General features: G+C 49.1%; 2 protein-coding genes across 10 annotated transcripts in view; one reads left to right on the top strand and one right to left on the bottom strand.

Annotated features, from left to right (window-relative positions):
- Positions 1 to 969: 969 nt before the first annotated feature.
- THAP4 (THAP domain containing 4) lies at positions 970 to 22393 on the bottom strand. Of its 9 annotated transcripts, none has more exons than XM_056358636.1 (6): positions 21859 to 22393; positions 19507 to 20663; positions 10480 to 10639; positions 6913 to 7022; positions 5496 to 5599; positions 970 to 1293 (listed from the first exon to the last, which is right to left on the bottom strand). In XM_056358636.1, the coding sequence occupies exons 1-6, from the start codon at positions 22389 to 22391 to the stop codon at positions 1174 to 1176; spliced, it is 2184 nt and encodes a 727-aa protein (XP_056214611.1). In that variant the 5' UTR covers positions 22392 to 22393; the 3' UTR covers positions 970 to 1173. The 9 variants fall into 9 exon arrangements, 8 of the variants coding, with proteins under 8 accessions (XP_056214611.1, XP_056214613.1, XP_056214616.1 ...); XM_056358638.1 differs by lacking the exon at positions 21859 to 22393 and adding an exon at positions 21521 to 21698; XM_056358641.1 differs by lacking the exons at positions 19507 to 20663; positions 21859 to 22393 and adding exons at positions 14445 to 14558; positions 16269 to 16398.
- ATG4B (autophagy related 4B cysteine peptidase) overlaps positions 22270 to 25239 on the top strand; it is a 22809-nt gene continuing 19839 nt past the window's right edge. The window contains 1 exon segment of the mRNA XM_056358650.1: positions 22270 to 22399. Within this exon segment, the coding sequence (XP_056214625.1) occupies positions 22390 to 22399 (10 nt within the window). The 5' untranslated portion in view covers positions 22270 to 22389.

Raw genomic sequence — 25239 nt, 5'->3', positions numbered from 1 at the left:
ATTGTTTGCCGCCTCCTCTTTTCTTAAAAATACCATTGTAGCACTACATGCTGAAACCACCTCTCTGAATCATTTTGGGCTCCCTGCCTGAAACACTGAGGACGCCACCACAAAGCTCAGAGAAGCTCCGGGAGCTGCCAGACCAGACATTCCCAAAACGATGACAGTTCATATCCCTTCGCCGAGATGGATCTTGGGCCCCTAAGGAAGTCATAAGTGCAAATGAGACTCCTTGTGCCCTCACACAAGAGTTTCAGCACAACGTTTGGCATCAGAAAGCTTGGTGAGAAAGAAATATCACAGCCCAGGCCTTCCCTAGAGCCAGAAAACCACCACAGAAAGCCTTTGGAGACAATCGAAGGAGAGACACAGCCAGAACTGTCTCTCCCACCTCTGCTGTGGGCCAGAGGCAGTGCTAGACCTTTGCCTCCCTCACCGATGAGGGCCTTGATGACAGATTTCACAAAGGTCAAAGCAGCACCATGACTCCCGTGCTAGAAAAAAAGAGCTGCCAAGGTCAATCCCACTGTTGGCCGTTTCTCTTCTGTCCGTTGGCTCACAGTTGTCACCCAAACTCTTGTGACGTTCTGCACTGAAGCTAGGCAAGGGCTGGCCCTGACCTCCAGGACTGCCCCAAGTCCTCTCAAGTCAGCTGGATGGCACCATCAGAACTGGGTCCTGCGACAGTTCTCCCAGTCCCACAGCAAGATGTAGGTGCTCCCTCCAAATATTTGAGCCGAGTTTCATTAGGCAGGAGCTGCAGTTCTCAGGGTATGTCCCTGCCATGCAAATCCGTTCCTGACCCTGCTGCTTCTTGCGGCGTTACTCAGGTGGCAGAGAAGGGTCCAGGAGGCTGGACCTACAACTCAACGCCTACTAATGAACAGGCACCAAAAAGCCCCTCTGTAACCACTGCCGGAGCAGAGGGACACACAGATCACTCTGCAATCACGCCCAAGGACACAGCCATAAAAATAAAAGCTTTTTATTGATATACCATTACAGAAACATCTGAGTAACATTCTCAACAGGACGGGAAGCTCTGCGCCCTGGGGGCAAGCGCAGGCAGTGAGCTCCAGGGTCTGCCCTGCTGTGCTCCTGAGCTGCCACTGCTCTTGGCACGATGCCCCAGGGGCTCCTCGTCCTCCGCAGGGAGTTCCGGCCCTCCTGGCGTCAGGGCGTCACCTTTTTGTAGGTGATGTGGAGGTGCTGAGTCATGGGCTGCGTAGTGGTTGCCATTGAGACAGTTTGTTCGAGTTTCCCATCAGAATTGAGCCTGAATTTTCTGGTAATCTGAAAAGGGGGTAAGAAAAGAGATAACGAAATCAAGCAAACGGCATCTGCAGACTAAGTTCTGTACCTGCACTGTCTACTTGCCCTTTGCCATCCTTACATTTGCTGTCAATGCACCACAGAGGGAAGGATATGCTCACTACAGCCATGTGAGTAAACGAGGAGAAGCTTTCCCTCCTAAAGAAGGCAGCCCTTTCAAATTAACAGCTCCAAGCCCCAAGACCATTATCCACGGAGCAGCACAGTGTCCTGGAACTACTACTGACCTCACCTCAGCACAGACAGGCCAGCATCCCTCCACCAGAAGAGCAGCTCCCGGCTAGTGGCTCAGGGAGCTGCTCTGTGCTGGATGACATCCCCAAGGCAGCTGTCAGAACCACTGAGGCTCTCTGCAAGCCACCACCCGGGGCGAGAGGAAGGCGCTGCTCATGCTACACGGGGAGATCAGAGCCTGCCAAGCCTCCGCTTGCACCTGCCGCCAGCCGCAGGGCAGGAGGGAGCCACGCTGCTGTCCATCGAGAGGGCTCGACAGGCAACGTCGTCCCCATCCCTCCAGCCGCATAGTCTCTGCGCTGCACCAAACGTCAAGAGAGGCAATTTGGGGATGCCCAGCGGAGCTGGGCCACTTGGGACCTGTGCAAGCAGGTGCTTGAACTCAGGCTTCAGCAGCTTCCACACTGGAGGTGGCAGCTAAGCGTCCGTTGCTCAGCATGCGTCGTAGGTCTGCTCCTAGCTGCTGCCAAAGTAAAGGAGAGATGCGCGACCATCCTTTTAGAACCTCAGCTCCTGCTGGAGAACAGCACTCTGGAGGGCATCCCTCCAGCTGCTTGGCCTGGCGGAACAGCCACATAACTGTGGATGGCACCAGGGCACAGCAGCTCCCCGAGTGATCGCTGCTGCAAAGAGGCAGCTTAGCATAGACCCCACACAACTAGCACTTAGGTCCTTCTTAGGTGCAATTTTGGCAGATTGGCTCCATGTCATCCCAAAGAGCTCTTTATACCGCCTGGTGGCTGCTTGTGCTTCCCACGATGAACACAATCCCAGGGGCAAACAGAACCAAAGTCCTGGGGACAGCAGGGTAATCTGCAAGCATGATTCATTTGCAGTCACTTAAACCAGCTCCATTTCGAAATTCCTAAAATGCAAAGGCTTTTGCAAATGCTTTCATTTCCAGTGGAGGTCACCCACGGGCATGCCCATGAGCTACTGCCGGCCTGCGTGCTCCAAGACAGCCTCGGCTCCCTTACATCCATTCCTGAGGCCAGCCACGGTGTGCTCTTCGTACCAATATCCAACACGTCCTCCCAGGAGGTTATTGCCAGCTCAGAGCGAAGCTGCTCTGACATTCACTGGGGCAACAGCAGCAACAGCATCACATGCAAACGATGTTTTGATTAATATTTGCTGATCAGGTGGGGCTTTCTTTGTAATGCACAACAGCGCTCCTCAAATACCTTAAGCAGGAAAAGGCAATCAAAAGGAATACAAAAGACTTAAACAAGAAATCACCTCACAACAGGTGACCTTAGTTCAGGGTCGCTGAATGACCCATGTTTTCCTGAACTGCCCACTGTAGGTCAGGCCATTAAGTCTGAATGCCAGAAGAACATGAAATGAACCGGGCAAAAAAAGAAGAGGGGATTTTTCTCTTAAAAGCCAGCTTCAGTCAAGGCTGGCTGCTGGTACCGTGGGAGGGCAAGCTCCGTGTACACCAGAGACACGAGGGGAGAGTGCTGCTTTCCACACAGGAGAGGAATCGTGCAGCACTGCGAAACGGCCACGGGAAATTGCTGAATTCAAGGTAAGTGACATCACTGCTGTTCCCCCATCCACATATCCAGTCATGTTATCACAGAAGACAACCAGGTCAGCCAGGCACCATTCACCCATGGTAAAACCACACCAACTGGGTCCAGTCACCTTCTCCTTCATATGTGCTGAAGTCTCCAGGGGCTGAAGCTTTTAAGGCTGAGCAGCTTGTAGCTGACCTTCCGGCACTTTCTGAAGACGGGTGACCCACAGGTCTCCAGTCATCGGGAAACTCCGCTGACCTCCATCACCTTTCACCAACAGCACAGCAGCCTTGCAGGCGCATCAGCCAGCTCCCGCCATGCCTGCACCCTGCGAGGGCTGTCCTCAAGTCTAAAATTATTGGAAAACGTGCCTGTTCTCCAAGCACTGGCAGGGGAACACGAGCAGGCTGTTTAGAAAGAAATCCAGCTAGGAGCATTGCTCTGTGACCAGCATCTCCCCCCTCTTAGGTGCAGGGTGGGAGGCGAGAGCCACTCGCTCCTCAGGGAGGTGGGAAGAGTCTCACATGCTGCAGCTGCGCCTGACGTGCCATCAGCATCGCCTCTGACAGGGACAGGCCCCGGGGACTGCTCCTCTCTGCCCATGCAGAGAGCTCCCTGCACCTCAGCACAGCTGCACTGGCAAGTGCCTGTCACACAGCCCTGGCCCAGGGAACGGCTCTTCCTGCCCAAGTTACATCTCAGCCAAGCCACAGCCATCCCAAATCGCTTTTCGGCGGGAGCACAACACAATGGTGATGTGTTCTCCAAAGGAGCAACGAAAGCAGCAGCACCCACGCCCTTCTCACGACACAGTTTCTTCATTTCCGTGGGTAATTTATGCAGTCCTTGGTGGAGAAGAGGCAGTGTTGGGAGCTGGTTACCTGCCATACCCTCTCATTGCACATCCTCCTTCACCAGCCAGGCCCCCCCCAGACACTCACTGTGACCAGGACCTAGGCCTGAACTGCCCTCAGGTGCCAGGCGAGCGTGGACCTTCAGCTCGGGTGGCTCCTTCTTCCAGCCTTCAGCCAAAGCTGGGCCCAGAGCCCTCAGTCAGCGAGCCATTTCTTGGCTTTCTGTTGCCACCCCCCTCTCCTCCTGCCAGTCTAACTGCTCACATTTCAGGCGGTGACTCTGAGAGGGCGGTCCATTTTACTGACATGTTAGTAATTACAAGCCTCCACTGCTTCGGTGATACCCTTAGTATTTAGTGGGTTTATTCCTCCTGCTGTAGAAAGGAGGCAATACAGTTGCTCCTGGGAAAGGAGATAGCCAACAACTTAAAACAGGCATGGGAAGGCAAAGCAGTTTAGACTGCTTTTCCAGAGTTCAGACATTGTTTGTGCAGGGACATACACATTTTGGCACATCAGTGAATGTAGGGAGCAGGCTTATGACACCGGCTGCATCTGTACAAACTCGTGCTCTCCATTATCTATGGGTTGCTTTTATAGCTCTTAGAAACTAGGTTGCAAAATTCAGCCTTGAAGTCCAGAATGAGGCAGCACTGTATTTGCTGGAATCCAAGGAATCCAAGTGAGGTGTGTCTTCTCCCCCACTTGTCACCCTTAAAACCTTGCAGCCAGTCACTTGGCTCACGTTACCAGAGAAAACCAAACAGGTGCAAGAACATGCTGGTACCTACTCCCTGTGAGAGCTTGTTCAACCTTGCTGCCTTTCTCAGCTGCTAGTCAGCCAAGACAACTGCATCTGTGTGTGATAACTGGGATTCCAGCAGTGACCTCAGCACGCTGCACCAGCTCCAGCAGTGCCGTCTTACTGGCAGCTGGCTGCAGCCCACCCAGCTGTGTCAACAGCAAAGTGCCGCTACACAAAAAGTTCAAACCCCAAGAAGCAGTCAGCCAAGAGCGGAGCCGACAGCAAGCACCAGCCCTGCCAAGCAGCCATGGATGGGAAGAGAGCCCAGAGTGACCTGTGAATGCCCTAAAAAGTAAGCAAGCAAGATTTGCAAAAAAAAGGTGAAAGGCATGCATTGCTAAAATATCCCAGTGGGGCCTAATATTGGGCATACCTTACATGTGCACCCTCATACTGTAGTTAATCCAGAACACCAGAATCTCCCACCTGTAGAAAGGTATTCAGAGAAGAGTGACCTATTCTTTTCCCTAAAGACCGGCTACTGGCCACTGCTAGAGACAGGATTCTGGGCTGGCTGGCCAGATTCAGTGCATCAGCTCTTATCTTAATGATCCCTCTGGGTCTTGTAATGAACAAAATACATTCTGAAGGCTGTTAGAGAAAGGATAAGCCAGGATGCCATGCAGCATTTCCAAGAACTTCTAATGCCAATCTGTAATTAAAGTGTGCTAATCAACCTATCCTCTCAACTAGACACCTTCTGGGGCTAGCAATACCACGCTGATTGCTCACTGTGTGTGCACTCACCTGCTCTACATGGGGCTTCTTGGCAAAGGAGATCCTGGCTATGGAGTGAGAAGCTATAGACAGCTCTTGTCCATTCACCTCCCCTTCCTCCACCTCCACCAGACCTAGTGAGAAGCAAGGCCATAATATTTATTAAGCTACTTAGGTTACTTAACAACGTCACAATTATTAGGCTAAGTAACAGAACATCACTCTCCCTGAAGAGCAGTTTTATTTGACCTAGCACATACTGACAACTGCAAACCCACACCACCTCAGACATGTAACGCTGCTTAGAAAAATCTAGCCAGACTTACTCATATCATGTGGGATGCATATCGCATTGCAACTAGCAGTGTTCCCTTCAGCACCTGCTCTGGAATTTTAGATGCAAAATTAAGCACCAACTGGGTTTTAACACTTTAACATTTGGATGTGGTTCCCTCTCTCATTCAGTTCCTGTAAGGTGTGTAACAAGTACCAAGGCACTACATCCACACAGTGGGAAAATCTCCTAGTTTAAGAACTAAGAAATAAGGCTGCACTGAGATTACTCTCCAAGATTGTTAAAGGAACAGTAGGAGAGCAGCTCCCCTGACTATGGTGCTGCTGAGGCTCTTGGTAGTACCACAGCCCAGGCAGGTTCTCTCACAGGGAACCTGCTAAGCAGCTCACACCAAACACTCCTGGATGGAAAGGCTGCAAAGGAGGTTTCAAACCACCACATCCCCACAAGCTCTGCCGTGCACCGCAAAATCAAATATGGCAAATGTTGACATTGGTAACAACAGTTTAGTGGGATGTTAAATCTGACCCTGTTTGGAAGGAGCGGCTGCCTAAGGAAGACACCAGTGACTGGAGGAGGGCTCCAGAGAGGGGAGTTCATGAGCTCTGCCACAGACACGGTCACCTGTGGCCAGCTGACAGCAGCAGTGGTAATGAAGAACCTTCTATCTAGACATTTCCCCAGCTTCCACACAAAAACAAACAAACAAGAAAAAAAAGACTAGGATGCTACAAAGGCATCAGGAATGTCACTGGCCACTTACTACCTGCCATCATTAAGGCTCAGACTACAATTCTTCATTACAGAGGCAGAGGCTCTTTTGGTTTCAAAGCTATGTCTGCAAATACCAACATATCATTTGAGGAAAGCATACCCCTCAAAATACCTGTCACAGAAAGCTGGAAAGACATACTGTCTGGGCAAAGCCACATAGCCAGTCATAGAAACTCCGTGCTTTTGACACAAGCTCATTTATTAATTTGTTTTCACTGTGGGTCCAGTGCCAAAAAGCAGCAATGCTGCTCTTTGGCACTGAAACCACAGTGAAAATAAATGAAGCTGTGACATGTGCAATAATTTTCTGGAAAAGTGATGAAACTGGCAGAGCAGGGTAAGGACCTCTCCTCCCCACCATGGATATCAGGTGTGTACCTGTGTTCTGGGCACTGATGAAGGCCACCTTATTAGTGTCAGGTTTGAGGCGGATGAATCCACATTCTCGGTGCATGGGCTTCCTGGTGTCTGGATGGAAGGCATTGAACCTGAGGGGAAATCAGAATACAAAAGCTGCTGTTTGTTGCACTGAAAATACAGTGTTTGGCCTGGTTTCATCTCAGAGGCAACAGTATTTTATTTAACTACATGACTACCTTCAGTATTATTTGAAGAGTAGAAGACTAACAATGCTTATGGTTGGGAGATGCAAATGTGGAAATACAGTTACTCTACAGGCAGAGCTACTTTTTAGAGCTGCAGTTAGTTAAGTTCAAACTTCGACAAAGTAGCTCAGAAAATCCCCCAGGAAGTCAGACATTTCACAGATGCTGAAGGCATACTCTGCATCAAATGCTTCCTTTTCTCAAATAAATATCTGGAATTACAGTATCATCTTTATTTAGCTTTTAAACCTGGCAAGCTGAGGGTTTTTGTGTATTACTTGCTGCAGGCAGCAACAGAGCAGACTTATTTCTCTTATTTCTTAGTTCAGCTCAGATTCTTATTTATTCTTCATGAGGCTTCAGAGTTGTATGTTTAGTCACCCGTGTTATGGGTGACTACATATATCATGCATGTTTATGTATCACATCAGTGCTACAGCATTCCTGAGTCTACACGGGTAACTGAATTAAACAGCAGCTTATACACAATAGCAAGCTAGGTATCTATATAACGCAGTGGACTATCCTCTTGGTTCCTATTTATTTTAGACTAATCTCTGTCTTTTCATACTGTTTTTCACAGAATTTCCCACTCTGCATCCTTCTACAGGAAAGGAGATGGAGGCAACCTCTGAGCTGCTGCTGCTAAATCCACGCCCGAGAACTCCCTCATGCGGCAGCAGTTTCTACATGTGCCTCTTCCATGCAACTGGGACGTGCCTGCTGCAAATGGCCAACACCAGTCACCTTGGCCACCACGACCCGTCCTGGGACTGGGGATATCTGTATCATCAGCTGTCACCCCAATGGTTACAAGGCAAGAGTGCAAGTAGAGCTTGACCAAGGGGCTTGTTCAGGCACCAGCATGTGGGAAGCTGGAGCAATTATTTATTAAAGAAGCACTGAGAGCTGAAAAATCCAAAGCATTTCCTATGTGAAGTAAAATATAATAAACAATGCGGAGTCAACACTTCCTAGAAGACCAACAGCACTAGACGCAGCACACGGCACCCCTACTGTGTCATGGTTTAACCCCAACCAGCAACTAAGTACCACACAGCCACTCGCTCACTTCCCCCCTCAGCGGGATGGGGAGGACAATGGTGAAAAAGGTAAAACTCATGGGTTGAGATAAGAATGATTTAATAATTGAACTAAAATAACCACAACAACTGTAATGAAAAGGAGAGAGAAGGGGGAGAGGAATAAAATCCAAAGGGAATGAAGGAAAAAGCCCCTCAAGTGATGCACAATATAACTGCTCAGCACCTGCTGACCGATGCCCGGCCAGTCCCTGAGCAGCAATCTGCCTGCCCTGGCCAGCCCCCTCTAGTTTATAGACTGAGCACAATGTTCTATGGTACGGAACATCCCTTTGGCTAGTTCAGGTCAGCTGCCCTGGCTGTGTCCCCTCCCAATTTCTTGTGCCCCTCCAGAGCCTTCTCACTCGCAGGGCCTAAGAAACTGAAAAGTCCTTGACTTAGGATAAACATTACTTAGCAATAACTTAAAAACATTGTGTTATCAACATTATTCTAATTCTAAACCCAAAACATAGCACTGTACCAGCTACTAAAAAGAATATTAACTCTATTCTATTCAAAACCAGGACACGGTATAAGAAACCTTAAAAATAAGGCTTCAAAGAACTGGAGACAAGGAAGGGGGAGCACAGCTAAGGCATGCAGTTAGGGAGCAGTTTGTATGCCTTGCAGCTGCCTCCAGCTCCCCGATGTTCTCCGAGTACAAATACACAAATTGCTCCTCCCGTTTGGCTTTGTCTCTATATAAAGGATGTCTCCTTTTAACCACATGTTTATAAGGAGAACCAGGAATGACTTCTGTCAGTAGTGCAGGGCTGCATCCCTGCTAAAGACTGTCCTAGCATCTCAGCCTCTGTGCTCTGCAGCTCATGAGGCCAGGTACTGTACTGACTCATGCCTCATAGTGGGATTATCTAGATTCAAAGGATGAACAAACTTAAATCAGGCTTCTTTCAGTGCTTGGAGCATTCAAGAGTCATCTGAACTGTCTTGTAACAGTCAAGGAGCACTGCTCCATGAGCCAGGGAGGCACAGGGTCTGCTGCCTATTCTCCTGATGCTTCCCAGAGCTCAGCAGCCCTGAGCTGTGTATCTCCTCAGCACCAAAAAACAAAAAAAAGCAACTCAAATCAGCAACTGTTCAAAAGTTGGAGAGAGAGATGTAGACAAAGCATGACTGTCAGAGCTTTGTTTCTTTTGGAAACGACTAAAAATGTCACATGCTGAGCTGGCAGCTCCGTCACAACGAATGGTGCACACCAGGAACACAGGGCATCTTTCACACAGCATTGGCATTTTTTAATTATTCTTTTATCTGTTTTTTTAAAGCAACAAACTTTCCAACCCACCCGCCCCAAATGAGTACTGCAGCAGCACTAAACAGTCAGCTAACACATCACTTCTCTTCCTCCAGATTTCTTTTTGATTTCTCTTACAACTACTTGCAGCTAAAGCAGTTAAGCTATCTGCCTCCTATTCGATACAGGTTGTCAAACTTCTAATTTTTCCTCAGATATTCATGGTGGTGAAGACTGAGGATGACAGTTTTAAATGAACAAACTTGACAGCTGTACCATACCATTTATTGGATCTGTAAGTGGGGGTTTCACAAAGCAGAGCGATAGCAGCTGTAATGCTATTACCTGAAGATTAATTTCTAATTAGACAGCTACCACCAGCAAGAAGAACAGTGGGGCTTTTCTGGCCATAAGGACAGTACATCTTCTGGCTAATATATGCACCCAGTGCACACCACATTAAAGTGGAAGAATCGCTGGTCTTTGAAAGGCAGGTACAGAATTTGCACAGACAATAGGTCATGCTGGGGCCACTCTTGGTACCCTAAGTTACTCTCACTACTCTAAGTTACAGTCACATTCGCAGCACTGCGACACCTCTCACTGTGTAAACCTCAGGACTGGCGGGCCACAAGAACTGTATCCTGTACCTTGGCCACAGTCCCGATCCTGTATACATGTGCTTCTGCACAAGTTCACAGGTGTGAACTCACTTTTGAAAAGCTCTGTAGAAGTGCACTGTACTCTTGGGCTACTGAATCTTCACTGATTGCAGGTGTGCAGCTCTGGATACGTTGCAACAGCATGCCAATTAATTACAAGTTTTAAAGGAAAATGAAAGTCATACCGTGCAGTCATGTATCATTACATTGTCTCATTCAGTAGGTGAACACTTGTTTACTTTGCCACTAGAAAAGAAATACAACCAACAAGTCTCACTGGAGCCATGCCTGATCCGACCCAAAAGCTGCTGCCGACACATATAAGCCCCTTGACTTACGAGAAGTTGAGCATGGGCTGCCCCACATGAGAGATGTGCACTTCTTCCAGGTACTGGAAGGGCTTCATTGTAGGGAAGGTGCCATCTCCTGGTGGGTCTGACAGCCAGGTGCCCAGCATCCAGGACAGGGGTTCCATCACAGGATTCAACTGGGGAGTCTCTGTGGAGGAAGAAGAAAGAACAAAGAAAGAAAATTCAGAGATCTGTGCTCTGCAGCTTGCTGTGAGCTGCTCACAGCTGGGTGGAGGGGAACACAGAACACCTCAGAAATGGTCCAATGCAGCAGCACTTTTCTCTAGAGTGGTGTCAGCTCCAAGGTGCAAGGGGAGATGGGGAACAACGAACAGTCACAAAGGTAACAAAAGTAGGTCTGTTTTCAAACCTGCTCTTGGCCTTAGAGCTCTCTTCCAAGTGGTCTGCTTCAGACTCCTCTCTGTAGCTTGATCTGAAGAGAAAGCCCCCTCCCATCTACATGCAAGGAAGGAGAAGACTGAAATCCCAGCATAAAGAATTATCACTAAATGACAATTAAATCTCTAATGCTCTGGCCTGATTTTTCTCAAGCCCTAAGGACGTCCCATTCCTGTTTGTTTCTGAGACCAAGGAAACAAGTCCTCGCATCAGATGAAAATCAGATGCATGCATATTCAAGATCAAAGTTTGACTGTCATTTTCTTGAAGAGGTTAACAACACCCTGCACTTTTACAATGAGACAGGGATCATTCAGAAGTCGTTCTGCTTAAGACTGTGGACTAAGGCCAAGTGAAATGTTTTAAAAAGACTAGGGTCTCCGCAAGTTAAAGCATAAATGGAAGAGAAAACTACATCCCTTTGTCAATGCATTTATTAAGAAGCAACCAAGGTCTGTTTCACAAAGTTAAAGCTTCTTTAATGAATCATTTTAAAAGAGCTTTGAGTAACAACAGGTTTGCATTTTGCTGTGATTTCAGAGAGTGTGACCTGAAAAATACCCAATAAATCAGAGAAACAGACAATTTTAAGTCAAAGGAAAGCAAGGCAGATCCATTCCTAAGGTTTAAACAGGGAAAGTGATATGGGACCCACATAATCTCAGGAAAGACAAACACCAACAGAAGTGATGTGCCCACTACTCTAGGTTAGCTATGTTATGCAGACAAGTATGACTGAAGTATACCTAAAGCATGTCCTCCTTCCACCCATGTGATAAATGCCTCATACCACCAGGGTGGGAGCTAAAGGGGGCTGTTTTCCACACCTAGTGATATCATGTAATACAAGAACAAACTACCTGTCCAGACGGTCTAAAAGGCACAGACTCAGATGCAGGGAGAAATTGACCTAAAAAGCTGATGCTGTGAGTAAATACTAGCTTGATCAGTCAGAGTTTCACTGTGTTCAGTCCCAAACATCAGGCTAAAAAGACTGAACGAGGAAGAGGAATGGAGAGTCTGCACCTGGAATGCCAAACAAGGGGAAACACAAACTTTCCCTGGTAAGAGAGACCACTTTTGTTATTTATTATCCAGATAGCAGGTTTAGAAAGCCAGCCAACAAGTCGGCAAGGTGCTGCTATTACTATTCTTTATCCTGAAGTATTTCACAAGTAAAACAGCATGAGAAAAAATGAAAGCTCACTACAAAATAGGTGATAAAAACCTACAGCATCAGAGGCAGCCTTTGCAAAGACTGTTCTGATAGCCTGTGCATTCACCACCAGCTTACCAAAGTTTTAAGAAGGGGTTCCTACAAGCCACACATCAGTATTACTATACCGGACAGTATTTCACTGTACTTACCTTCCACCTGTGCTCTGAGCAACCAAAGCAACACAACATTATTTTCTGGTGCAGCAAAGACCTCAACATAGTGATGATCAATAACAAAAGTCCAAAGTTATTGCTACAAGAACCCCCATACTTCTACGCTGCTGCTTATGAACCAGTTTCCCTTTCTACTTCCATGCTGAGAGCACACGGTTTTGCAAGTAAGGAGACGGTCACTACCCCAGCCAACTGGTATTTGCCTTTCGCTTGCTACTGTATGCACTGTGTTTCTTGCCAAGCTTTTTGCAGGCTCAAACTCCCATCAAGAAGGGGAAGAGCAAAGTTCTGGAAAGGCTGGAAGAGACCGCAGCCTGGGCTGCTGCTGCCCTCTCCTGGGTCAGGAAGCAGCAACAAAGCCGAGGAGCAAGATACTTTCTGTCATCTGAGTGCTTATAATATGGCATTTCATTTCCTTTTGCCTGCCAACCTTGCAGCATTTCAGGAAAGAGCATCAACATGACAGACGAAAGAAATGGCTTTAGCCATTTCCACTCTCTAGACTTGGTTATGAGTGAAGAGAAGCCAACCGACTGTTTCCAGCACCCACACACAGCCTGACCTCGCCGTGCAGCGTCCAGTCTGGCTGGAGGTGCTCCACTAGGCATGCTGGTCTCACGTCCAAAGAGCCGCACTTGTAACCACCTGAAAAGTGAAGATGTAGCTGTGCACCTTGAAGTCTACGGCACCCAGGCAAACAACATGGCCAAGCAATCGTTATTACTTTCCCAAACTCTCTGGATGGCAGCAAAGCCAACATGAGGTTTTTAGTTTGTTATGTCACTTGGAAAACCATAAGTGCTGGTTAGGGACAAGGACAGAGACTCAGTGGAGTGCAGAGGAGTAAACACATCCTGATCACATCCTATGCAGTGCTCTTCTTACCTTTAGTATCAGTCTCTGACAAGTGGACTAAGTCCTTTTTCCTCCCTGGGAGCCTTCTGGGCTAGAGGGCTGAGCTGAGAGAATGGAAAAGCAGGAGAGGGGAGACAGGAAGGAGTCTGACTGAGCCCATAAAAAAAAAAAAAAAAAAAAAAAAGTAGTGATTTTAAAAGAAATTTTCTTCTTACATCATAGTTGGGGTGCGTAAATGCAAGACTATTGCAGCAACAAAAAGTAAGAGTTTAAAGAGGAAAATACCTTTGCTGAGCTGCTTTGTTTCAAACAAACAGGTTCATAGATGCAGTCACTGTCAAGAGGAATTTCACTGACAAAGGAGCATATACTTCCCTTTTTAAAGATCTAAACTCTTGGCACATCACTTTTACAAACAACCTGCTACTATAGCTTAAAACGTAAGTGTGTGATGGTATCAAGAACACAAACCACACTTGAGAATTTGCAGTGCAAGAGACACTGGCCACTCTTCTGCATGTCTAAAGCTTCAGACTCAGATTGGGTCCTTAAGGCTGGTTCTCCTGCATCCACATGCAGAGTTTCTCTTATCTAACAGGGAAGCTCACACTATAGCTTCTTTCTTAGCAAGGAAATTCCTGGAGTCACTTCCCCCTGTCAGATGATACATTTTCTTGAAGCTGTTAGGGGCCCAGCATCTTCAAGACCTCCACTCCTCTATGAAATCCCACTTAATTTAGCCACAATGCTCACAATTTGCAACAGCCTGGGAGACAAAAACCACAGGCACATAAGCAAGACTCCAGGATGGCATGCCCAGCTCCTGGGCACACAAGTCAGCTCCATTTCACCATCCGAACCCACTTCATCCCTCCAAACTCACAGACTGTTTCCACACCTTTCCTCATTTATGGAGGGTTTAGAAGTCAAATCCCTCCCAGCACTGTAGCAAAGTCAGACTGTAACCGGCTCTCTACGCTTTGCAGCAGAAGACTGCATGCTCTCCCTGCCATGAGACAAACCAGACAAAGCAGCTGAACAAGCCCCTCAGGCCATGTCTACACAGGCTTCAGCCAGTGTGGCTCTCAAATGGGATTCCTGGCACGGAAAGCTATGCTGGCACACATTCCTATGCCGCTTTATCAGCAAAACTGTGGCATGAGCAGCCAGCTCGTTGCTAACAAGACAGCTAACCTATTTCCCCTAAGCTGGGGTACACTCGCTGCAGGAAACTTAACCAACACCCCCAGCCACCAAAAAAACCAAACCAACCACCAAACCAAACCAAACGAAAACCCCACACTCACTCATGCAGCACCTCTTCTCAGTCCTCAAAGTGCTACAGCAACAGCTGGGCAGCCTCCTGCAGTCCTTTCTTCAGCTGAGTTGCTTACTGGACTTAAATCATCATCAAGGTTCTGCTAATTAAGGAGCAGCCTTGTTCAGCATACCTCTTCCATGTTTAAGTGGCTTTGTACTCTGCTGCCTTTCTCTGAGTGTTGTACCCCTTTACACACTTCGCTGATGCTCCCCTCAGTAAAGCAGGAAAGAATTCCTAGCACTGACATGCTCTAGCTCCACCTCTGCTTTAAAAGTTGGGAATGTTATTACATTCACAAAATTTCATCTTACAGCCTTAGTAATTAATTTCAGGACCAAGCACTGTTATGTTATTGCCTCTAATGTCTGCAGTAAAATGCTCCAGTGCCTGCAATCACTGTCAAGAGTTCTCCTGCACTACAAAACACAGAGAAAACATTTTTAAAATTATACACTATTACAAGAAACCTGAATATCCTACCTGAGCTTACCTCAATATGTTTTACTTTCAGGTTCTCCTTAGTCAGCATTTTCATTGGTTCCTAGTTGCAAGCTGTTTTTCTGTTGTGAGTCACTGCCGACTCACTGCAGAATTAAATGCTTAATGCACAAGCTGTATAGCCTATTAGGAAAAAAAACTAAAAAAAACCAAGACCATTCCACCAGGGGGGAAAAAAAAAAAAGCAACTGCAGAGCAAAAAGTCTGTTTTCCCCCCTTCCAACTGCCTTTCTCTCCAAGGGGGTGGTGAAAGAGCCATGTCCCTGATCCATCAAGTCCCAAACCTGCTGTGTGTCAGGTCGGTGCCCGCACACTGGTTGCGGAGCAGAAGGCAGCTTACCTTCCACCTGCTGCAGTGTAGCACGTGCTTGAGCCATACGTGCTGTGAAGTCTCACCTAGCTTCCCTTGTAGTACCTTCTGCCACAAATTCAGCCCTGCTCTTAATCTATGCACACGCTCCTACTCCTTGTCTCGCTCTTAGCTTACTTTATAGCCCCCTTGTTCTTTGTAACACCCTCTTACCATATTGACCAGCCTTCTACCCTGGCCATTTCCATCCCAGACAAGAAAAAATAAAGAAGAAAAAAAAATCAGAAGCAGCCACCTGCCACCTCAGAATAAGTGTTTTCCTTCCAAAATCTAGCTTCAAGTTAATGTGCAGCTGCCAAGTCAGCAGTGCCTGCCCTGGCAGAGGCAATTTTTCTGACAGCACATCTCTGCAATCCACTATAAATGTTTCATTTTCAAGCTAAACTGGACAAGGACCCATTGCTGTTCCAAGTCCTGCTCAGACAGATGAAAGTACAGCATCTCGCATCCTTGCACAACCCCATTTCTACTGCCACTGAGAAACATGATTTTGCTATTTGTTTTCTGCAACACAAACGAAAACCTTTTGCCACCTCGATGGGAAACAGCACCTCAGGCCCCACAGACCAGGCATCAGGACTCCCACCTCAGCACAAAACCAAACATTTAATGTTTGAATCCTTCTGCTTGTCCACAAAGTTCACAAACTATGCTTTATTGGTATGTAAAAAGAATTACAAATGGCCCCATTTCTACTCTGGCTTTGTAGAAATATTTAAAGACAAAACTAAGCTGGAGGGAAATATGATTTCCTACAGATTCCTAGCAAATTTCTAACTGTTTTTCAGATGGACTCATTCTGCAAACTCTCCTGCCTTTAATATGACCTTCATGAAAATAGACATGCAGTGTGCAAGCGGCTTCACGTATGCTCAAACAGCTGAATTCTAACAGCTTTACCTGTCTGATAAACACAGACACTTCAACCCCGTTGAATCCTACCTGCGATTGCTCCATTGCCAGCCATAATTTGCAGAGTTACTTTTCTATTGCTTGGTCTAGCTCTCTAACCACCTTTGCTCACCAGAAAGTGTTTTGCGCAGGGTTGACAAGATGGCCATAAGGGAAGTGATCTCATGATTAGGCAACACAGTTATCCCAGTGCCTGCTGGGAGATGTAGTTTTATAAAAGGACCAAGCTTGAACACATTAAGACGAGGAAAGGAGGACCCTCAGATCTCCCGTCTATGCTAGTACTGGGGGAGCATGATGCAGCAGAGCTGTGAAATGTTCAAGCAGAACAAGCTGGTCAAATAGTATTTGTGCATCAGAGGACATGGCTGTTAGAATAGTCTCCCCCTCCCCAGGACACTGGATCCATAGCTGTTCATTGACTCTCCCCAATTTCTCCCAGTGCATCTTCTCCAGAAGATGCATCTGACCTCATTCTGCCTGGTGTGCTGTGCCTAACGGAACTCCTCTGCTAGAAGCTCCTCAACCTTTGGTCCATGGACCTCTGAAGCAGCTCATAAGACAGAAGGAAACACTCCCCTACCAAAGGAGAGAGCAAATTCAATGTTTAGATGGAAAAGGCCAATGTGGCAGCTGGGTAGGAAACAGTCCAGGGCTTCTCCTAAAACCAGTTAGTCAACACCCCTGTTAAGACAGGTTGGGAAACACCGCTTGAGCACAACATGACAGTTCGAGCACACTGTGAGCCAAACTCACCCAGACTGAGTCACCAATCTTCAAGTGTGGCTGGCGGAGGCTGCATGTATACCAGTTTTGCTGAAACCTGCTCTTTCCAGCTGGCTGTAGTTTGGGTACAGCCAGCAGAAATTTACTTGTCTCACTGGAGGAAAATATTGGTTGAGAACTAGTACCAAAATGAAGATCTGCTTAACGGGCGCAGGCCTAAAAGCTCACTTTTCTGTTCGCAATTCTGTGGAAGCGGCTGAGCGTCAGGCAGCAGCAAAGAGAGGTCCCGCAGCATGTGGAGTTGGGATGCAGACACGTAACAACCTGCACGGTCAGTCCTGTCGGTTACTGTACTTACGCTCCCTATCCCCAAGGCACTGCCTTTAGAAGAAAAAAAATACACAAGCTCAGGTTCACAGCTAACAACAGCACCTCAACTACACATCAGATGACTTGGGACAACTGCAACGTAGCTACTAAAAAAAGTCTGTAATTATTATTGAGGTAATACATTACCTGACTGTATTTTTATGAATACCAAAAAGCCTTTCTTCAATTTAGCTCTGTATTACAGTAAAACTTAGTGTCTAGGCATAAACCAGACTCTGCCCAGCAGCAATCAGCTGCACTTAATCAGGTATTTTGACTGCCATAAACTATTACTGTGAGCACACAAAAAGCAATACAAGGCAGAACAGCACCAAGATTCAGCTAAAAAAGAAGAAAAAAAAAGCTGCCAACCACCCACCCACCAACCCCTTAGAAAAAGTCACCAGCCAAAGGGCTCCGTAAGAACTTCCCATTGCACCAAGCTACAATCGCCAAAATGGTTCATTTTCACATACTGATCTCCAATTTTGCTGGTAAGAGATGGCAGAACAGGTAATGAGCTAGTCAATTCGTTAAAAAAATAATAATTGTATTTTCCCTTAGAAAACAGAATATATAATTCTTATGTTCTTAAAGAAGATATTCTTAATATGCAATTCTCATGTTCTCAAAGCCATATACATATAAGAAGATCCATCTCAGGAAAATCACAGTGCTTCCTCGAATAAAGATAAACATCTTTCTTTTTGCCATTAGTATCTCATTGAAGGTATTCCAACAAAACTAGACATCCTTTTTCATATATACATATATATGAATAACAATTACAAGCCCTAAAATTGTATATAGATATTTTCTGTAGTTTGACAACAAAACAATACAAAAACACAGACCAGAAGGTACAAATAAGACTATGTTGATTTCCCACGGAGGGGGAAAAACATTCTTTTTCCCCCTCTCTACCCAAATCAAACTGTGAGTTTTCTTATACTTCGAAAAATTAAAAACACATGGTAAAACTAGCATTGGGTATTGACCTTCAAGAATTTTGTCGGGGTTTATTTTCTTGCACTTGACTGAAGAAGCAGGAAGTAGGCCATGCTATAACAGTCTGCCTACGCCAGTATCGTGTTTCTGACCATGTCTAATACTACACGGTTTTAGAAGCAGCAATGAAGATTTCTTTTTATCCTAAGGAAGAGATTCAAGAATTACTATCAGAAGATACCTAACCATCCATGTGTGATGACTTCTTCAAGAAAGCCCCAAGCCACGCATCCTTCACAAGGCAACCCAACATTTCCTCAGCAGCCACACAAATACCAAACATCATTAAATACTCGTAAACTACCCCTGAATTGCATCTCACAACTAGAGTCACTGTGCAGAAGTTTTATCAGCTGTATAGTAAATCACTCCTTTTCTTGCAAGAAAAAGGGTTATGGCCCGATTCGACTTCTCCACAACAACTTTTTTACATGACCTCATCCCTTGCTGAGCTCCCTTACATTTTCAAGTGTCTCAGTTTTATTTTTTTAATTGATAGAGAAGTCATTCTCCATCTCTTGCCACTTTATTATCCTTTTCCCGATGACTTCTGCCTTCTAAGGGAGGAAATGTTCAAACACAGACATCCGGTCACAAAAAGTGACCTCACTGTGTTATCATGACATTGTCATATTTGATACCTACCACCTCGCTTAGACTTCGTGTAGTGAGCGCAGCATATGAAATCTAAGATCACAAGTACTTCTTACATCACTGGAGACGACTACAACAGCTTTCCCAGATACCTGCTGCCCATGACAGCTCATTAACACACCAAAAAAATTCACAGGCACACTCCAAAGGAAGACAAATCCTAACAGGTGCTACTGAGTCACAAACAAGTTAAAATAATCCAGGCAGGAAAAAAAAAAAAAAAAAAAAATCATCAAGAGAGTTGTCAGCAACACCATGACCAAACTTCCCATTGCATACCAGGAATCACCTCCAAAACTTTTGGGATATAAGAAATAACTCATGTGCCCAAAACTCTCATTTTTTCACCTCTGTCTGTTGGTTTAACACAAGCTACTACTTTTCCTTCCAAAGACGTACCTTTCTCATACTTTTTACCCATCACATCTCTACAACTTGTAACTTAAACAGCCTCTTATTTGTAAGAAAATGGTGTATTCTGCCTCAATGCAAAGCCACTGGGAATACTGACCACAGTCCTGGGATAGCAGGCTGTTCAAGTAAGGGAAACTGATCCTCTTCAGCTCATCTAGCTTCTCCTTCAGTTTCCTGACTTGACTGTCAGAGCGACTGACCCTCTGCCTCAAAAGTTTCAACTCTCCATTCTTCTTTTCTACCTGCTCACGCAAGCAGCACACCTGACTTTTGCTCTGCCTGGAGGAGAAACAGTATGAGTGGAGGGAGTCAATGAGCTTGCAAGCTCCTGAGGCCGACATGATGACCTCGTTGATTGACATGGGGTTGGCATCTGTATCACCCTTCCGCCCCACCACAGCCTCAGCGGCAGGCTGAGGGGTAAGGTCTGCAGGGGATGCCGACAAACCCTGGGAAGGTTTCTGAGGGGTTGCAGTGAGGGATGAAGTAGGGGAGCCTTCCGCTACGGCCTTATTGTGTCCCATAAGATGGCTGCTGCAGCTTGGTTCCACATCTCTCTTTGGCCTTTTCCTTTCTAGCTGCTCTTTTGGGAAAGATGGCCTCTCTCTGGCATGCTTCGAGGAAAAGCTGTAAGAATGAAGGGAGCCAATGAACTTGCAAGCACCAGAGGCAGGAGGGGTGAAATCGTCAACTGACACACCACTTCTATCTGCTATCCAGCTCCCTGTCCAGGTGGCTTTAGGACAGTCCTCCACAGAAGATCTCTCAGGCTTTTTCTGAGGTCCAGGCTTTGCAACCAATTTATCACCTAACGTCCTTCTCCGAGGTCCATCCCGCTGGCTGTGGAGGTTCTCTTCTTCCTCCTCAATCGATCCGATTTCCACTTGCAAAGTTGCCTCCTCCATCTCATTTGTCCCTTGCATCACCATGAAGTCCTGGCCAGAAGATGAGGTTCTCTGAACTACCTCACAGCCTCCTTCCCTAGGGTCTTCTCCATCCTGCAGTGTCACCTGGCTTGCTATTTTTCTTCTGCTTCTGACATAATCCAGGTTGTCGTGTTTTTTCTCTGCAAGCTGGAAGATGGTAGGGACAGCAGTGGGCTTCAGCAGCCGGTGCTGGTCTTCCAGTCGCTTAGAAAAGCTGTCTTTGGTGAAATGCTCGCTGCAAAGAAATGAATACTTGGTGGGAGTCCAGTTGTCTCTCTGAACAGCTTTCAGCCACTGAATCAGACGTTTTGAATCCTTCAGTGGGAATCTAAGAACAAACAGACAAAACCCATGCAAAATTAAGTCGTATTTTGGAAATTAGAGGCGTTGGTACTCTCAGGTCTCAGAAATTCTTGCGAAAGCTGTACTTTAACAGGTACACTCATTTGAGGATTACTTCATTTTGGGCCGAAACACTCAACATTCCTTCCCTCCACCAACAGCTCCGCTCCACAACCAGCACAAAAGTAAAAAGCGTCGCTTCCCTTTTCATCAGCAACCGACCTGCCACCCAGCAGCTCACCCGCCCGCCAGCAAGGCAAGCAGCCTGCAAGGAACGAGGATGCCACAAGCACCGAAACAGCCCAGCTCGGCCAACACGCTGCCCACCCGCCGCCTCCACAAGCCCGTTGATGTTTACGGCGGGTGTATTTAGTCAGGTGTAAAAAGACCCGGACCGGAAAAAAAAAAAAAGACCCGGAGCGGCTGAACAAGGCACCTTTTCCACAGGGACTCGCACCGGGCGCCCCCTGGGGTCTCGGCTACGGCAGCATCGCCGGCAAGGCCGGGGCGAGGGGCAGGGGGCAGGCCCGGGGGGCAGGCGGGGGGGGGGGGGGCCAGGCCTCAGCCCAGCCTGGGGCCCAGGCCCCGCGGCGGCGAGGGGCAGCTCCCCGCTGCCTGGCCGGTTTCTGGAGCCCAAAGCCGGTCCCCGGCGCTGAGGAAAACAAAGGGCGGCCGCTACCGCTGGGGGCCCGGCGGTGCCGGGGAGGGACGGCCAGGGCAGGCAGCCGCCCCCAGCCCGGCGGCCAGGCCAGAGCGGAGCCAGGGGCTGGGGGAGGCCCAGCCGTGGCACCTGCGGAGGGCCGGGGGCGGCGGGGCTGAAGCGGGCCGGGCGGCCGCCCTTACCTGTGGAAGGAGACGGCGCCCCGGTGCGCCTTCCCCTGCCGGTTGGAGCAGTTGGCGGCGGCGCAGCAGATCACCATCTCCGGCCGCCGCCGGCCGGGCCCGCCCCGGCCCCCGCCCGCCGGCCCGGGCCGCCGCCAGCCGTACGGCAAGATGGCGGAGCCAGGTCACCCCGGCCGCCCCTCCGCCGCTGGGGAAGGGGTTTCTGTACGGCACTGCCGTCAACCAAGATGGCGGCCACCACAAGGCCGCCGCCATTTTGGCCTGGGCTCCACCGTACAGCGCCGATACTCTAGGGCGGGGGGGAAGGGAGGGAATCGCTCCCGGCGCCGCTCGCTTGCCTCCTCCTTGCTGCAGGGCGTCCGGCCTCCCGACGAGCCGCTCGGACCGTGGCGGCCGAGCTGTCAAAGGCGTTTCCGAGAGGGGCGGTGTGAGGGGGGTTACCCTCCTGGGGAGAGAGGGGCGGGGCTCGGTCGGCTCCGTACAACACGATGGTCGCGCCCGTATGCGGGGACTTCCCCAAGCGTACGCCTCGCAGGCCGCCTCCACCGGCGTCGTGCTGGACCAGCGGAACCCTTACGTGCCGCCACGCCACCTCCTGCGGCCCTGGCTCCGTTGCCGACCCGGCGCCTCTCCCTTCCCTGCGCCGCCTCTCCGTACGGCAAAATGGCAGCCCCCAGCGCGGAGGAAGCCGTCCGGCGCACCGAACCGTGACGAGCGCCGCCGGCAGCCAACCGCCGCGGAGGCCGGCGGCGAGCGGATCTCCCATTGGGCGGGCGTCGCGCTCGCACCAGCAGCCGCGCAGGGCTGCGCCGGGGCTGTATGTGTCGGCGGGGACGGCAGCGGCCGCAGCCCTCGCCGGGGCCGCCGCCATGGACGCAGGTGGGTGGCGGAGGCGGCCCGTTTCCGTGCTGCGGCGGGGAGCCGGTCGCTTTCCGCCTCAGGGGCCCGCGGCCCGGTCTGGCAGCTGTTACGAGGCCTGCGGCTTCCCGGAGCGGCCCGGCCCCGGGCGGCGCGGCCTCCGCCAGCGTTCTGAGGTGCGGCCCCGACCCGGCCGGCGACGGGAGAAGCCGCTGCTCCCCGGCCTGCTCGCTGCCCCGGGGCCCGGCCCTGGAAGCGGCGTCCCCAGGTCATGGGGCCCTGAGTAGCCCGGCCGCCTCCCCTGCGGGGAGCGGGGGGGGCTGGGGGCGGCCCAGCGGTGCCCCCGTTAGTGCCCGGGCGCCGTCGCCGCAGGCCGGGGCCGGGGGGGAGCCCTCCCGGCGGGAGGCGAGGCCTTCCCGCCCTTCCCAGCGGGGCCTTTACCGTCGTTCCTCACAAGCCTCCAGCTCTTCCGCGTTCTCTGGCGTAGGCGCCGGGCCGGGGCTGCCCGGGAAGGCGTCGGCGGGGCCGCTGTCCCGGCGCCGCGCTCCCGGGCCGTCGCCTCCAGCCCCGGCCGAGTGCGGGACTGGGCCGTAACTTCGCACCGAGAGGGCCGGCAGAGCCCTTTGCGATAGAGACTTTTGTTTATCTACAGGGGGAAGGAGAAAAAAAAAAAAAAGCAACGTGTTGGCTCTTGGGTTGGGACTTCCTTCTTTCTAGCCTTCACATAGTAACAGCTTTCATCTGCCGGCCGCGGAGATAAGCGATGTTCTGTAATCACAGATATTTTCCTGTGCCGTGTGGGCTCCTCCCCTGCATTGGGCGAGCGTGTGTATGCGAAGGGAATCCAGCTCTCATCCCTGTGAGCTGCTATCTTGACTTGTTTTTGTCCTTGATGCAGGCGCTGCTGTTGTCAGTGTAGTCCTGTTGATAGTGTCCCGACTTTCTGCCTGGCGCGTCCTTGCACATCGTTCCATCCAGTCTCTGGCGCCTCGGTACAAAACACATTCCAGCAAGTGAACGTACACGACCTGAGCTGCCGGGAGATATGTTTGCTTTCCCATTGTGTTAGCGTTATAGGGTTTACTGGAGGAAGGAAAACCTCACTGTAATAGTACTGGATCACCTCTTTGTAAAGAGGAGGAGGGTCTCTGGGCTTTGGAGTAATGAGGGCTCGAGCCCCTTCGTGTCTGTCCCTGCTCCTGAGATGGCCAGGGACCCGACAGGCAGACTTTGAACTGTTCGCTCTGGGCCTCCAAGAAAGCGCCGCTGTCCTGCTGGCTGACTCTCCTCCCTGGCTGTCTCTTAACTCCTTGTTGTTGCTTAGATAATCAGGATTTGTCTTGTTTGAGAGAGCTTAGGGGAGAGAAAAGACTTAATTATCTCCTTCAAAGGCCAGAAATAAGGGTTCAGGCTGTTCTTCGGTATCTGCTTTCTAGGCATTTTTCAGCAATGAGCGTTACTAACACAATAACTGTACCTTCTCTCCTTGACCCTCTCCTGAAATATTCTACATCCAGTAGCTTTTCTCCTCTCCACTGTGCCTTGGGTGATGTACCTTTATCAGCTGAGGAAGATGATCATACACCCCATTTCTCCTTCTGTGGGGGTGTTAACTGGAGGCTGAAGGACTTGGGGCGGGGGGGGGAGGTCTCTAAGCCATTGCAGGCGCTGCCTGAGGAGTGTTACAGTCTCGGAGAACAAGGCCTCTCTAGAGACTGGGGGAAGCCCAAGCAGCAATTTGGGAAGGGAGGCATTGCAAAGCCTGGTTTTTCTTCAGTGAGGTGCTCCAAATGCTTCAGTATTTTGTATAAAAAGGTTTTTGCTAAAACAGCTAAACTGTGCGGGCAAACTGTAACCAGGATGGTGGATGCTAGGGCGACCATCGGCTCTTTTGCAGTGCAAACCACAGGGAAAATTACTTGCCATGTTTCTATTTGAGTCATCAAAGGTTCGACTTGTTATTTGTTCCCCAAAGCTGGTAGAAAAACAATTTTGGATTTGGTAAAGCAGATAAAGTTAGTGGCTGTAAAGGACTCAATACCTGCCACAAGCACATATCTTGCCTTCAGTGTGTTTGTAAACTGACGTCACCAGTCAGGGTCTGCTCCCTGGTGCCGGGCTGCGCTTCAGTGTTCGTTTACGTGGGAGCTTGTTACAAGTTTGGATAATGTTTTTAGCTCGGCTTTTTCATTGTACAGCTTAAGAATATGAGAAGGGAGGCAATATTTCACCCTCTGCCCTAGTTCTATGTATTGACACAGCTTTTCTTGGTCAGCGTCAAGGTGGTGATAGCTTTTTCGACGACCTTGCACTTACTTGTGGTTAGTAAACTGATACTGAAAGTCGCTGGTACTGCGGGCACGTGCTGGGTGCATCAGTTGGTTCCCGGTGTCATGCAAGGCAGGCTTTTATGATGTGGCCTGTTACTTTGTAACTGAGTAGATCTAACCACATGGGCAAAAAAGTGGAAGAGAACTCCAAGGTTCAAGCGAAATGTTGGTATTTAATGCGGTTTTAGTTTCAATGCCCTTACCTAGGTTGTTTAATGTAGGTGTTTTCTGTAGTGACACATACAAAGCTTTGCCTTTTCTGTCGAGGCTTTCTAGGGAGAGTGTAGGATGAGAAGGTGTTCTGGGATACTACAGCAGAACCTGTGGAAGGTGTGGCCGTGGGGCAGAGGTCCAGCCAACCTCGAATCATCACAGCATGCCCGAGGCTTCTGGAAAGCGAGGCTGCCTTTCTGAGGGTGTGCTTTGCAGGGCTGAAACTCTTGGCTTTTTAACTATGTAAATCCACTGTGCACGAAAAGTAGCTAAGCTATTGTATCTGATGTGTGCTCAGGTTTCCTGCAGAGGCTGCTG

The sequence above is a fragment of the Falco biarmicus genome, chromosome 13 (assembly GCF_023638135.1).
Source record: "Falco biarmicus isolate bFalBia1 chromosome 13, bFalBia1.pri, whole genome shotgun sequence".
Lineage (NCBI taxonomy): Eukaryota > Metazoa > Chordata > Aves > Falconiformes > Falconidae > Falco > Falco biarmicus.
Note: the sequence above shows the minus strand (reverse complement) of the source record. Positions and strands in the feature narration are given on the sequence as shown.

Excerpts from the sequence above, each read along its gene's own strand:
- THAP4 (XM_056358636.1), bottom strand. The coding sequence starts at position 22,391 with ATGGCGGCGGCCCCGGCGAGGGCTGCGGCCGCTGCCGTCCCCGCCGAC. Across the intron at positions 10,640-19,506 it reads CCTGCTATCCCAGGACTGTG|AGACTCCCCAGTTGAATCCT; the intron begins GTCAGTATTCCC and ends CTTCCTCCACAG. Across the intron at positions 5,600-6,912 it reads CATCAGTGCCCAGAACACAG|GTCTGGTGGAGGTGGAGGAA; the intron begins GTACACACCTGA and ends GCTTCTCACTAG.